A 13,141-nucleotide genomic window follows, 5' to 3' on the forward strand; every position below is an offset into this window, starting at 1 on the left:
TGTGATATTTACTAGTGTTTCTTCCTACAAGCATTCCTGCCTCCCTCTCCCCTCGCCTCTCTGCTCCTTCTCTCCTCATCCCAAGCCTGTGTTGGCTTTAGTCACTTCACATCAAGAACAAAAGAGGACTCTATCCCTATACCATATGAAATCTTATCTCTCAGACAAGAAACCTACTTCCTGGCTCCTTATCAAACATGACAAATGGGTTATATTTTACTAACCTCGGTCCTGAAAATCCATTTGCCGTGTTATTAATTATAATGATAATAAGAACCTGATGTGCTGGTTAGTTTTTTGGTCAACTGAACACAAACTAGGGTCGCCTGGGAAGAGGGAACCTCAACTGAGAAAACACCTCCATTCGATTGCCTGTAGACAAGTAGGGGAGGGGCATTTTCTTGATGAATAATTGGTGGGGAGGGCCCAGCTTACTGCTGGCAGTGCGCTCCTGTATAAGAAAGCAGGCCTAGCAAGTCATGGAGAGCAAGTCAGTAAGCAGCATTCCTCCATGGTCTCTCCTTCAATACTTGCCTTCAATACTTGTGATCTCTAAACTGAAACAAACCCTTTCCTCCCCAAGTTGGTCTCGGCCATAGTGTTTATTTATCACAGCAATAGAAAGTGAACTAAGATAACATATATTCGACTCTGTTTCGGTTTGTGGGTGTGTATTGTACATGTGCATGTGTTCCATGATCCTGTGTATGTGATGGCATATGCCCAAGTGTGTGTACCACAGAAGCTAGAGGTCAATGTTAGCTGCCTTTCTCACCTCACACGCTCTGCACTTTGTTTTAAATAGTATTGTTGTCATTGCTGCTATTGTGTGTGTGCATGTGCACATATGCATGATATATGTTTATGTAGAGGTCAGAGGGCAACTCTGTGAAGTCTTTCCTCTCCACCTTTACAGTACTGCGGTTTGAATGAGAAATGTCCCCTAAGGCTCCTGTATCGGAACACTTGCCCCATTAGCAGTGTTGTTTGGGGGAGGTTACCACCTTTAGGTGGTAGAGCCTTGCTGGAGGAAGTGTGTCGCTGCAGGCAGGCTTTGAGAGTTCACCGCTTCACCCCACCTCCAGTGTGATGTCTGAGTCCCACATGCTGTTGAGGTGTGATCTCAGCCTCCTGCTCCTGCCACAATGTCTTCCCTGTCACTATGAACATTTAGGCCCTTAGAACTGTAAACCAAAACAAATTCTTAAGTAGCGTTTGGTCACGGCATTTTATCACAGCAACGAAGACGTGACTAAATTAATTCACGTGGATTCTGGAGATCAAACTTAAGCTGTCAGTTTACGTTGCTAGGTAGATGCCTTGGCCTCTTCAGAAAGGAAGGAGGTGAAGGGACAGGAGGAGGAGTGAGGGAGCTTGAATACAGATACTGGGGCAGGGGGACTCTAGGAGAAGATCACCATCTGCAACCCAAGAAGAAACATCTCAAGAGGAACCACCCCTGCTGACACCTTGTCCTGTATTTCTAGTTGCTCTGACCTCTGGAAAACACTGCTGTTTAAGCACCCAGTCAAATACTTTGCTATAGTGGCCTTAGGAAGCAAATGCAGCCACAGGGAGAGCTGCTTACCCAGGGGTGGCCTTGATAAGCATTCTGAGAATTCTACTTGAAGGTAACCGTAGAGAGGCAGAGCAGACATGAGCAGCCACAGTGTAGCGCCCTTCACAATAACAAAGACCAGTGAGCCTCCCGCCATGCTTTTGAGAAGGCTGTTACAGCCAACAAATCCTGAGGCTTTGAGCTAGGCTCAGTCAGAGAATCCCTACAAGCTCTCCCCAGGCTTCATCACCGGGAGTAAAAGTCAAGGCTCCTCCCACAAATGTGGATTGTGCGATGCACTCAGATATTAGCAAGTATTAAGTAAGATTAGTGGATATTTGCTATCTAGTGGGGTATTGGAAATATGAGCTCATTCTTTCCATAAAAGTATATAGGACAGGGAGGCAGAGGGGCAGGCTGATCACTCACACACACACACACACACACACACACACACACACACACACACACACACAAAGAGAAAGAGATGCTTACAGTTATTTATTATGCTACAATTTATTTACTTTAACTTTTTAAAAATTGTGTGTATATAGGTGTTTTGTCTGCTTCTACGTCTGTGTGCCTGATGCCTGCAGAGACCAGAACAGGGCGTCAGATGCTCTGCACAGGAGTTACAGACAGCTGAGAGCTACCATGCAGGTGTTAGGAATTGAACCCGGGTCCTCTGGAAGCGCAGTCAATGCTCTTCACTGCTGAGCCATCTCCCTAGCCCCTATGTCATACATTTTTGAGCATGATGTCCCGTAAGCAATATTCTGATTTCCAAAAGCACTGAACTAGGCACCATCCTAAGTAGGAGTGTTAAAGCAGACATGACTCTAAACCGTAATGAGGGAGTTCTGTGTGAGGCGGGGGCAAAACCAAGATAACGCCTCGGGCCGTGAGCAGAATTCTCTCTCCTAACTTTTCAGAAGATATAATTCCCCCTTTCATTTTCATTACCTCAGCTAAGAGAGTCTTGTTTTTGACCCACAAGCTGGCAAAGTCGGAATGGACGGGGTCGGCTGCCTTTTTGTTGTGTATGATTGGGTTCCTGGTCGGAACCACTTCAGGAGGAGGATCAAAGCAAGCCTATAGAGAGAAACGGCCAGTTAATTAACTAAATACGTGCCTTGTGGATCAAAAGCCACAAACCCACAGAAACACTTACAATAAGGAGTTGCCAACAGGACTCAGCTTTAAGATATTTATTCTGAGATACCGTCTTAGCAAACCAAACTGTTTCCAGGAAAACAGCAAGTATCACGCTGACCTGCTTTATCTTCTTCTAAACCCAATACTCGCCTAACAACAGTTTCCACTAGTGAGAAGTAAATGCAGCCCATCTGAATTGTGCGCTGTGATCCCTGAGAGTATAGGAATCAAGACAGCGTACATAAAATGTCTGGAGACATTTCCATGTGAATCTAATAACTTTAGAGTGGGCAGGAGGGATGGCTAAGAGGGCAAGCATGAGGTCAAGAGTTCAGATTCCAGTACCCCTATAAAAAGCAAATCATGGCCTTGAGTAGGCCTGTAGACTGCACTGGGCAGGCCAGGGTGGAGACAGGAGGATTTCTGAGGCTTGATGGCTGCCAGTCTAGACAGAAAAACAAAACAAAACAAAACAAAAAACCACAAGTTCCAAGTTCAAGGAGTGATCCTTCCTCAGAGGAATAGAGTAGGGGATCAGGGTGGAGGACACCTGACACACTCTTCTGACCTACAAGCACATTCACACATGCACACAAATGTACACATATGTGTACATACACCACACATACATATACGCCCAAATGCATACACAGTAAGAATTTTAAAAGTAGGTTCTGGAGGGATGACTCGACAGTTTAGAGCACATGGTACTCTTGCAGAAGACCTGGGTTCAATGCCCAGCACCCACATAGCGACTCACAACCATCTGTCACTCCAGATCAAATGTCCTCTTCTGACCTCCCAGGGCAGCAGGCAGACACGTGGTGCAGATACATGCATGAAAGCAAAATCAGGGGGCTGGGGAGATGGCTCAATGGTTAAGAGCACTGACTGCTCTTCCCAGAGGTCCTGAGTTCAAATCCCAGCAACCACATGGTGGCTCACAACCATCTGTAATGGGATCTGATGCCCTCTTCTGGTGTGTCTGAAGACAGCGACAGTGTATTCACATACATGAAATAAATAAATCTTAAAAAAAAAAAGAAAAAAAAGAAAGCAAAAACAATCATGTAAATAAGATAAACCTAAAAAGAAAGAGAAAGAGAGTTTCTAGGGGCTACAGAGATCTTAAGAGCACCTTGCTATTCTTCCAGAGAACACGGAGTTGGGGGGTTCACAACCACCTGTAATTCTAGTCCAAGAGGTACTCACATGCACAAACCACAAACATACTTAAATGGAAAATAAACTCTTCTTGTTCCTTTGGGGGGGGAGGCAGTTTCTAAAAAGAAAAGGAAAATAAGGGAGCTATTGGAAAACCAGGCATGGTGGCATAGACTTATTATCCAAGCCCTCAGGAGGTGGGGGTAGAAGGATGAGCCGGCCACTCAGGGCATACGTTTTCAAATTCTCCTTTTCTGATTTTCTTCTTGGTGTGTGTGTGTGTGTGTGTGTGTGTGTGTGTGTGTGTGTGTGTGATATGTGTGTGTGTGTATGTGTGTGTGTGTGAGTGTGTGTGTGTGTGTGTGATATGTGGAGGTGTGTACGTGGTGTGTGTGTGTGTGTGTGTGTGTGATATGTGGAGGTGTGTATGTGGTGTGTGTGAGTGTGTGTGTGTGTGTGTGTGTGTGATATGTGGAGGTGTGTATGTGGTGTGTGTGAGTGTGTGTATGTTTCCTTAAGTGCTGTCCACCTTGCTTTTTGAGATGTCTCTCTCACTGGCTCTTTGCTCCTCTATTAGGAATCTACCTGTGCCTGTTTCTGCAGTGCTAGCATTACAGGCATATCTGGCTGTGCCCGTGGGTTTCTTGTGGATGCCAAAAACTGATCTCAGGTCCTCATGTTTACGATATAACGATCTCTCCAGCCTCCCACATGGCAGTTGGAGTGGCAGATAAAGCACAGACAGTTCATATTGTTCACACTAGCTGGAAACATTTCAATTTATAGTAGTGCATAATATAAGTGTTTCTTAAAATTCAATGGGACACCAGAACTGTCATCTAGTATATCATACTGAGTTTTAAATTATGTTTAAGACAGGGTTTAGATACACAGCTGGACTCGAATTGTATCCTAAGTACTTGGAATACACGCCCAGTTTATGTTTTAAGATTAGGAACAGAATAAAGACATTTTATAGGAACAAACCAAGTTTACTATACAATGTGTCCTTACTTGAGAAAGCTTCTAAAAACGGACTCTGCAAAGAAAGAAAACAAACGTATCAAGTATGAAATACAAGAAGAAATGGGGAGAAGACATGCTGGGTGCTGTGACTGGTAGCTGTAACCCCAGCACTTGGGAGGCTAAAGGAGGAAGATTGACATGAGTCTGAGATCAACCTGAACCAGAGAGTAGTACTGGAAAAGCAGAGAGGGGAGCAGGGGGGGGGAGGGAGAGGAGGGAGGAGGAGGAGGAGAAGGAGGAGGAGGAGGGAATAGTAAAGATGTGAGCACTAAGTCGTAGTATCTTAGGTACAAAATAAAGATTCTGGGCGAGAGAGGGAGATGGGGGAGATGGAGGGGGAGGAAAGAAAAGGCTGGGCTAGAGAGATGGCTCAGTGGTTATCTCCAGGGCTAGCAGAGGTAGAGACAGGAATGCTGAGGTTGCTGGCTTCTAGCCTAGCACAGGCTTGTACACTCACAGGTACGTGTTTACATACCCCATACACAATTACATACAACACACACACACACACACACACACACACACACACACACACACACACACACAAGAAAATCAGTGTGAGAGCTTGAACAAGGAATACTCCTCCAACCCCATTAGGTTCACTTATTGGTGCTGTTTGGGAAGGTTATGGAGAGGTGGAGGTGGTGGAGGAAGAACATCACTGTGTGAGGACTTTGTGAGTTTAAAGCCTCTTGTCACTTACAGCTGGATCTCTGCTCCTCGTTTGTGGCCGAGATGTGATCTGTCATCTTCCTGCTCCTGACATCATGCCTGTTTGCTCACTGCCATTATTCACCCCGCACCCCCATGACGGACTCTTACCCTCTGGAACTGTAAACCGAAATAAACTCATAAGTTACTTTCTGTTGTTGTGTTTTAGCATAGCAACAGAAAAGCAACTAATACACGCAGTTGTTTTTCTTTCTTTTTAAGTTTTTTTGGTATTCATTTATCTATTTAGAGACAAGGTCTCACTATGTAGCCCTGGCTGTCCTGAAACTCACTCTGTAGATCAGGCTGACCTTTAACTCACAGAGATCTGCCTGCTTCTGCCTCCTCAGTTGCTGGGATTAAAGGTTCCACCACCCCAGACACAAGAAGTTGCTCTTCTGTTTTTGTCAGTCTGCTAGTTGATTGGTTGGCTGTTTTTTTGTGTTTTGTTTTGTTTGTTTGTTTGTCTGGCTTTTTTTTTAGGAGGGGGTGGTTGTTTTGTTTTTTTTGAGATAGGATTTCTCTGTGTAGCCTTGGCTGTCCTGGAACTCACTTTGTAGACCAGGTTGGCCTTGAACTCAGAGATCTGCCTGCCTCTGCCTTCTAGGTGCTGGTATTGATGGTGTGTGCCATCATGCCCTGCAGAAGTTTCTTTTTCTAAAGGGACATAAAAGTAAGAACAGAAAAACAAGTTAAAATACTACAAAAGTTCAGTACTAAAGAATTCAAACGGGGTTGGGGATTTAGCTCAGTGGTAGAGCGCTTGCCTAGGGAAGTGCAAGGCCCTGGGTTCTGGTCCCCAGCTCAAAAAAAGAAAAAAAAAAAAAAAAAAAAAAAAAAAAAAAAAAAAAGAATTCAAACTAATAAAGATTTGAGTTAACTATGAAAAGTATATATATGTATATATACATATGTGTATATGTATGTTAATATAATAAAACTTTATTGTTCGAGAATTTCATACATGCATAAAATGTGTTTTGATCAAATCCATCACATAAAAGCTTTAGAGCTGTGAAAATAATGTCATGTATAACTTCTACACAAATAGTAAAAGGGGAAGGCATGCAAAAAATAAAACACACACACACAAACACACACACACAAGCACACACAAACACACATACACAAACATACACACAAACACACACATACACACAAGCACACACACACAAACACACACACGCACACTCACACACACGGCAGTCAGAGTTCTCATACTGAAGTGGCATGTAATAATCAGACTGCATGTAATACGGTTGTAGAAATGTGGCCAAATATTTTTTTTTTAAAACAGTCTCTTGTATCTCAGGCTTACATCAAACTCCATCTGTAGCCAAGAATGACCTTGATATCCTGAATATCAGTGTTTACATTACAATTTATAACAGTTACAAAACCACAGCTATGAAGTAGCAACTAAAATAACTACGTGGTTCGGGTCACCACACATGAGGAACTGCATTAAAGGGCTGCACATTAGGAAGGTTGAGGACCACTGCTTTAGTGGTAATAAGATAAAAGACTTGGGTAGGTATTTCTGGTGCTCTTAAAATGTCAATGGAAGGGCCATCTTTTGCTCCAAGAAGATATTTAAATTCCAGAAAAATCCCCATTAAGGTCCTGAAAGAAGTCTAAACCCATAGTAGTATAGTACACTAGAGGGAGTTGAACCACCTGCTTTGCTAAATCAGTATAGCTGCTCCCTGGTGGGTTATCCTCATCTACAGAATAGGAAGATCAGAGACCCTCTGCTGGGCTGCTCTCTTCCTGACTGGGAGTAATGGGCACTAGTAAATCAACCACCACAAAAGGGCAAACCCAAACTCACTGGAGGTCTTGTTAGATCCAGATGTTTCATGTCTTCTTGCTCTGGGGAAATCAGTAGTGGTTTACCAGATGGCTCAGCAGGTAGAAGCACCCGCTGCTTGTACTGAAGACCTGAGTGCTGCTCTTGGACCCACTATTGAAGGAGAGATCTGATTCTCCCCGGTTGTTCTCTGATCTCAGCACACATACAATAGGTAGGTGGGTAGACCAATAGATAAAAATTTTAATATGTAAGTGGAAGAGGACTGGTATGATGGCCTATGTATAATCCCAGCACTAGGGAAACTGAGGCAGGAGGATCTAAAGTGCGAGGCTTTCCTGACTATATAGCATCAGGTCAGTCATGTATACAGTCTCAAAAAAATCAAAGAGCTAGGTATGGCGGCTCGCACCTGCAATCCTAGAACTCTGGAGGCTGATGCAGGAGGAGACATAAATGTGAGGCTAGCCCGGGCTAAAGGGTGAGATGATGTCTCAAAGAGCAAGCAAAAGAAGTCTGATATCATTTAGCCTCTTTCTTTTCTTTCTTTTTTTTTTTTTTAGGATTTATTTATGTATTTTATGTATGTGAGTACACTGTCTCTGTCTTCAGACACCAGAAGAGGATGAGATCCTACAACAGATGGTTGTGAGCCACCATGTGGTTGCTGGGAATTGAACTCAGGACCTCTGGAAGAGCAGTCAGTGCTCTTACCACTGAGCCATCTCTCCAGCCCCTCCCCCTCCATTTATTTATTTATTTATTTATTTATTTATTTATTTATTTATTATATTTAAGTACACTGTCTCTGTCTTCACACACACCAGAAGAGGGCATCAGATTTCATTACAGATGGTTGTGAGCCACCAGGTGGTTGCTGGGAATTGAACTCAGGACCTCTGGAAGAGCAGTCAGTGCTCTTAACCGCCGAGCCATCTCTCCAGCCCCTCCCCCTCCCTTTTTTAACATTGGTTTTTGTGTGTATGACCGAGTGTGTGCCCAAACTTGCACGTGGTGGTGAGAGAACAACTTTTGGGACTTGGTTCTCTCCACGTGCCTTGCGGATCTCAGGAATCAAACTCAGGTCTTCAGGCGTCTGCATTGAACACTTTTACCTGCTGAGTTCTGTCAACAGACCCCTGAATTTATCTTTTTTATCATCCTCTAGCAAAGAAGTGCTAAGAACACCAGCAAAGAGGCAATCAAAGATGGACTTTCCCTTTCTTCGATTAGCTCTTGACGATACACAAACAATATCTTGCTTCTGAAAATGAGGACAAAACCCCAGAGTCCAACTCACCACCCGGACGTTTTCCAGAGTTGACAGAGGTGACTGGTGACTGGCTTCTGGTGGCTTAGCCTCACAGGCCTCTTGGGTTTGGCTATTAGCAAGCCTCCCTGGATCCGAGTGACTTACAGGCTGGAGTGGCCTTGACATGCTGGAGACACACGAAGTGTACAACAGATCCAGCAGTGGTGACCCACGGTGTCTCTAAGGAAAGTTTCTGTATAGAGCTCAGGAAGAGAGGTTGAGGTCTCTCAGGGCCAACAGCAAAGACTTTCAGAAAGTTCCAGGAGTGTCTCAAGTGCTTAGCCCTCAGGAGGAGCTGCCTGATGAATTTGTTTTGTGGAGACAACGTGGACCTAGTTTCTAAAGAGAGTGTAAAATAGTTGAAGTGTCATTAGACATACACGAATATACTTTTTTCTAAAATATTTTATTTACATTATATCATGCATTTAATTATATATTAAAAAATATATATAATTATATATATAAACACACACACATATATGTCAGTCCTTGCTAATATATGAGTCATAGCTTTATGACCTGTGAATTTCTCCCATTTAGAATTTTTCAACCTGTCATAAATGCTAACTATAGCACTTAAGAAACAACCAGACCACAAAAATTCAAATGCAGATTGATAATGTGCATACCATAGTTTACAGAGCTCGTTATGCCCCAGAATAAAGTATAAATGCAATCACATGTTACTTTCCTTTCAGTGTGAAGGGTCAAAACCAAGGTCCTTGAGTGTGCTAGTGTTACTGGAGGTCCAGGTCTGGGCGGGGTGTTTCCAGGTTCTCTTTTTAAATATTTATTTTATTCATATGTTTATTTGTGTGTGTGTGCCTGAGCCCTTGGTGATCAGAAGAGGGTACTGTATTTCCTGGAATTGGAGTTACGAGTAGTTGTGAATAGCCATGTGTCCTCTCTTAGAGAAGACAATGTCCTTCATTACTGAGCCGTCTGTCCAAGCCCCGGGTTCCGAGGTCCCTGGTGTCTTATTTAAAGCACTGAGTAAGCACACACAAAGAAAACTGTTCTAAGCAGAGCGATAGCGCAGATCAGATCAGGACACACTAGAGCAGCAGGCCTCTCAAGGAAGGGTAATCAGAGGCCCCGAGTACTATTTAGAGCTTTCTTTTATGGAGGTTTAAGAGAAGAAAGAAGGCCAATGAGAGGGTCATCCAGTTAAGACTGCTTGCCACCACCACTAAAACCTGAGTTTTGATCCCTGGGACTCACCTGGTAGGAGAGAACTGAAAGTTGTCCTCTGACCTTCACACACACACACACACACACACACACACACACACACACACACACACACACACACAGTCACACACACCTCCTGCTACTTGTCCTCTGACCATAGTGCACCATGGTAAGTACACATGAACACATACATAGCTAAATATTTTTAAATGGAAGCTGAGTTCTATCTAACGTTGTTTAAAGTTATAGCTTTAAGGTTTTACAACTCTGAAAATCCCACCTTCACACTCTCTGTATGTCTTACTTTCTTACACATAAGATACAACTTACTATAGTTCAGTGAGTGAAAGAACAAAACGTAATTTTTCTTTTACCATAATATGATCAAGAGAAAATCCCAAATCCAAGATCAATTCCCAGGAGACCCCCTAGTGAGTGGGCCTCCTGTACAATTTGCCAGTAGAATGTTTGCACTCCTTGGAAACCGTTGGTAGGTGAACGCATCACAGACGACAAGGAAGGCAGAGACATCTCAGCGTGGCGGTTACAGTGCAGTTATTTTCCTAAGGGCCTAAAAGCACAAAGTACTTTTCACCAAATATTAGTGAACATTAAAAAAGAAAAAGAGAAAAACAAGAAGCAAACAAAAATATTTAAGAAAGTGAGCCTACCCAAGTGAACGAACACTATCAACATGTGTGTGTGTGTGTGTGTGTGTGTGTAATCATATCTATTTATATAAAACTTCTGATTCCTAAGAGGATAGAATTGATGATTCCATCTATTTCTAAGGAAAGATGATTTGTTATGTTAAATACGTTTATAGCAGAGAAGGCTTGTCCCTACTGTGTGTGTGTTTGTTTGTGTGTGTGTGCGTGTGTGTGTGTGTGTGTGTGTGTGTGTGTGTATCCTTGATACCAAAATAGCCAAGAATACACTTCAAATAGCAAAGAATGCTGATAGCCTGACCACAGTCCAGGGTCTGAGCCTTTGCATAAATCTTTTTGAATCTATAAGGCCCGTTCAGATATAAATTTAGGGCTGAAAATGACTGTCCACTGTCTTTATTTAGTTATGTACAATAAAAACTAAGCAGAAACAGCTGGGCAGTGGTGGCACAGGCCTTTAATCCCAGCACTTAAGGGGAGCAGAGGTAGCCAGATCTCTGAGTTAGAGGTCAGCCTGGTCCTCAGAGTAGGTTCTAGGGCAACTAGGGCTACATGGAAAAATCCTGTCTCAAAGCAACAACAAATAGAAAGAAGTTAAGACTCACAAAGATGAGAATAATACATATTCAATGCAGATAAACAAATTTTTCCTCTATAAAATTCTTAGGACTGGAGAGATGGCTCAGCACTTAAGAGCCCTGGCTGCCCTTCTAGAGGTTCCCAGCAACCACATGGTGGCTCACAATTATTTGTAATAGGATCTGATGCCTTCTTCTGGTGTGTCTGAGGACAGCTACAGTGTACTCATATATATGAAATAAATAAATCCTCAAAGATAAACAAATAAACAAATTCTTAATACAATACCCTCTAAGGTTTGGGTATAGCTCAGTGGTAGAGGATTTCCTCGGAGCATAAAGACCCTGCACTTTCACTATTAATAAAGTTGACTGAGAGGGCTGGAGAGATGGCTCAGTGGTTAAGAGCACTGACTGCTCTTCCAGAGGTCCTGAGTTCAAATCCCAGCAACCACATGGTGGCTCACAACCATCTGAAATGATGCCCTCTTCTGGTGTGTCTGAAGACAGCTACAGTGTATTCATATACATAAAATAAATGAATCTTTAAAAAAAATAAATAAAGTTGACTGAGGGCTGAGACCCCCAGTTTCCCTGTCTTTTCATTCTTTAAATTGGCAGAGAATTGCGTTGCCCTGTGGCACAAGATGATGTCATCCTACCAGCATAGGTGTATAACATGTGTATCATTCCAGCACTCAGGAGAGACTGGAATTGAAATGGTAACCATCCCCACCTACATGACAAGTTCAAGACTAGCCTGGGCTACATGGGAACTTGCCTCAAAAACAAACAAACAAACAAACAAACAAACAAACCCCAGGGGTGTGGTATATATGTGTACTTGCAGATTGGGAATTTGAGGCCAGCCTAGACCACACAATGAGACTGATGGCACATACGTCACCTGTCTTCACATTTCTTATTCCACATACCTGTATCCACTATTTCTTCACTATGTAACTTCAGCTGTGCCAGAACTCACTATGTAGACCAGGCTGTCCTCAAACTCATGGAGATCCACCTGCCTCTACCTTCTGAGTGTTGGGAAGAAAGGCACGTGCCACCACGACCCACTTACTATTTCTTTAACAAAGAGACAGGTCATGTTGGAAAACTTTAAGTTTACTACTAAAGTTAATATTCTGATTAATAATGCTTTCATATTTACCTCTTTCTGCATAAGCATCACTGTAGGACAAATTCTTAGAGCTGAAAAATCAAAGTAATTATACATTTAGATTTTTTTTAGTAACAAAGACTCTAACTATTTAGTCTAGACCAGCCTTGTACCTCCCAAGTGCTGATCTTATAGTAGTCATGTACCATGTCATCCTGACACATTTAGATATATAATATACATATATATATAATATATATATAATTTACACACACATGTATACACATACATACATACATACATACATACATACATATATACATACATACATAAGGGTGTCTAGAACTCCCTGGCCTTGAACCCACAGAGATCCCCCAGCCTCTGCCTTCCAACAGCTGGGATAAAAGGTATGTGCCACCATGGTACATTTAAATTTTTGATAGCTATTATGAAATTAAAAATGGGACCTGGGCAAAAATAATATACAACATTAATAGCGACTTCCATTATTAGCATTTAAATATTTCATCTTTCTAGTCTCAGAAAAGTGGCCATTTTCGTCTGTACTCACTTGTCCTGTCCTCAGGATCTCACAGGTTTGCCTTTCTCTCTATGAAGTGCATCCTTGTTTGCTCTCTAAGGCAGCAACAGGCTGTAGGGTTTTCCTCTCATGTTAGACTCCTCTTTTCTCTTTTTTCCCTCTAGCTCCTCATCTCCTGAAATGCTTTTTTCTTTTTTTAAAGAGTTGTGTGAAGAGGGATAGAGAGGCAGCTTAGTGGTTATGAACATTGGCTCCTCTTCCTGAGGACCTGGATTCCATTTGGAGCATGTGTATAGGATGACTC

General features: G+C 42.7%; 1 protein-coding gene across 1 annotated transcript in view; it reads right to left on the reverse strand.

Moving 5' to 3' along the window:
- The window catches only part of LOC116905786 (coiled-coil domain-containing protein 170-like), a 37,842-nt gene extending 28,980 nt beyond the window's left edge, over window positions 1–8,862 (reverse strand). Inside the window, exons 1-2 of the mRNA XM_032908763.1 lie at window positions 8,725–8,862; window positions 2,522–2,650 (exon numbers count right to left, since the gene is read on the reverse strand). Of these exons, the coding sequence (XP_032764654.1) occupies window positions 2,522–2,650; window positions 8,725–8,862 (267 nt within the window). The remainder of the gene's footprint in view (window positions 1–2,521; window positions 2,651–8,724) is intronic.
- Window positions 8,863–13,141: the final 4,279 nt, after the last annotated feature.

The sequence above is a fragment of the Rattus rattus genome, chromosome 7 (genome assembly GCF_011064425.1).
Source record: "Rattus rattus isolate New Zealand chromosome 7, Rrattus_CSIRO_v1, whole genome shotgun sequence".
Taxonomy (NCBI): domain Eukaryota; kingdom Metazoa; phylum Chordata; class Mammalia; order Rodentia; family Muridae; genus Rattus; species Rattus rattus.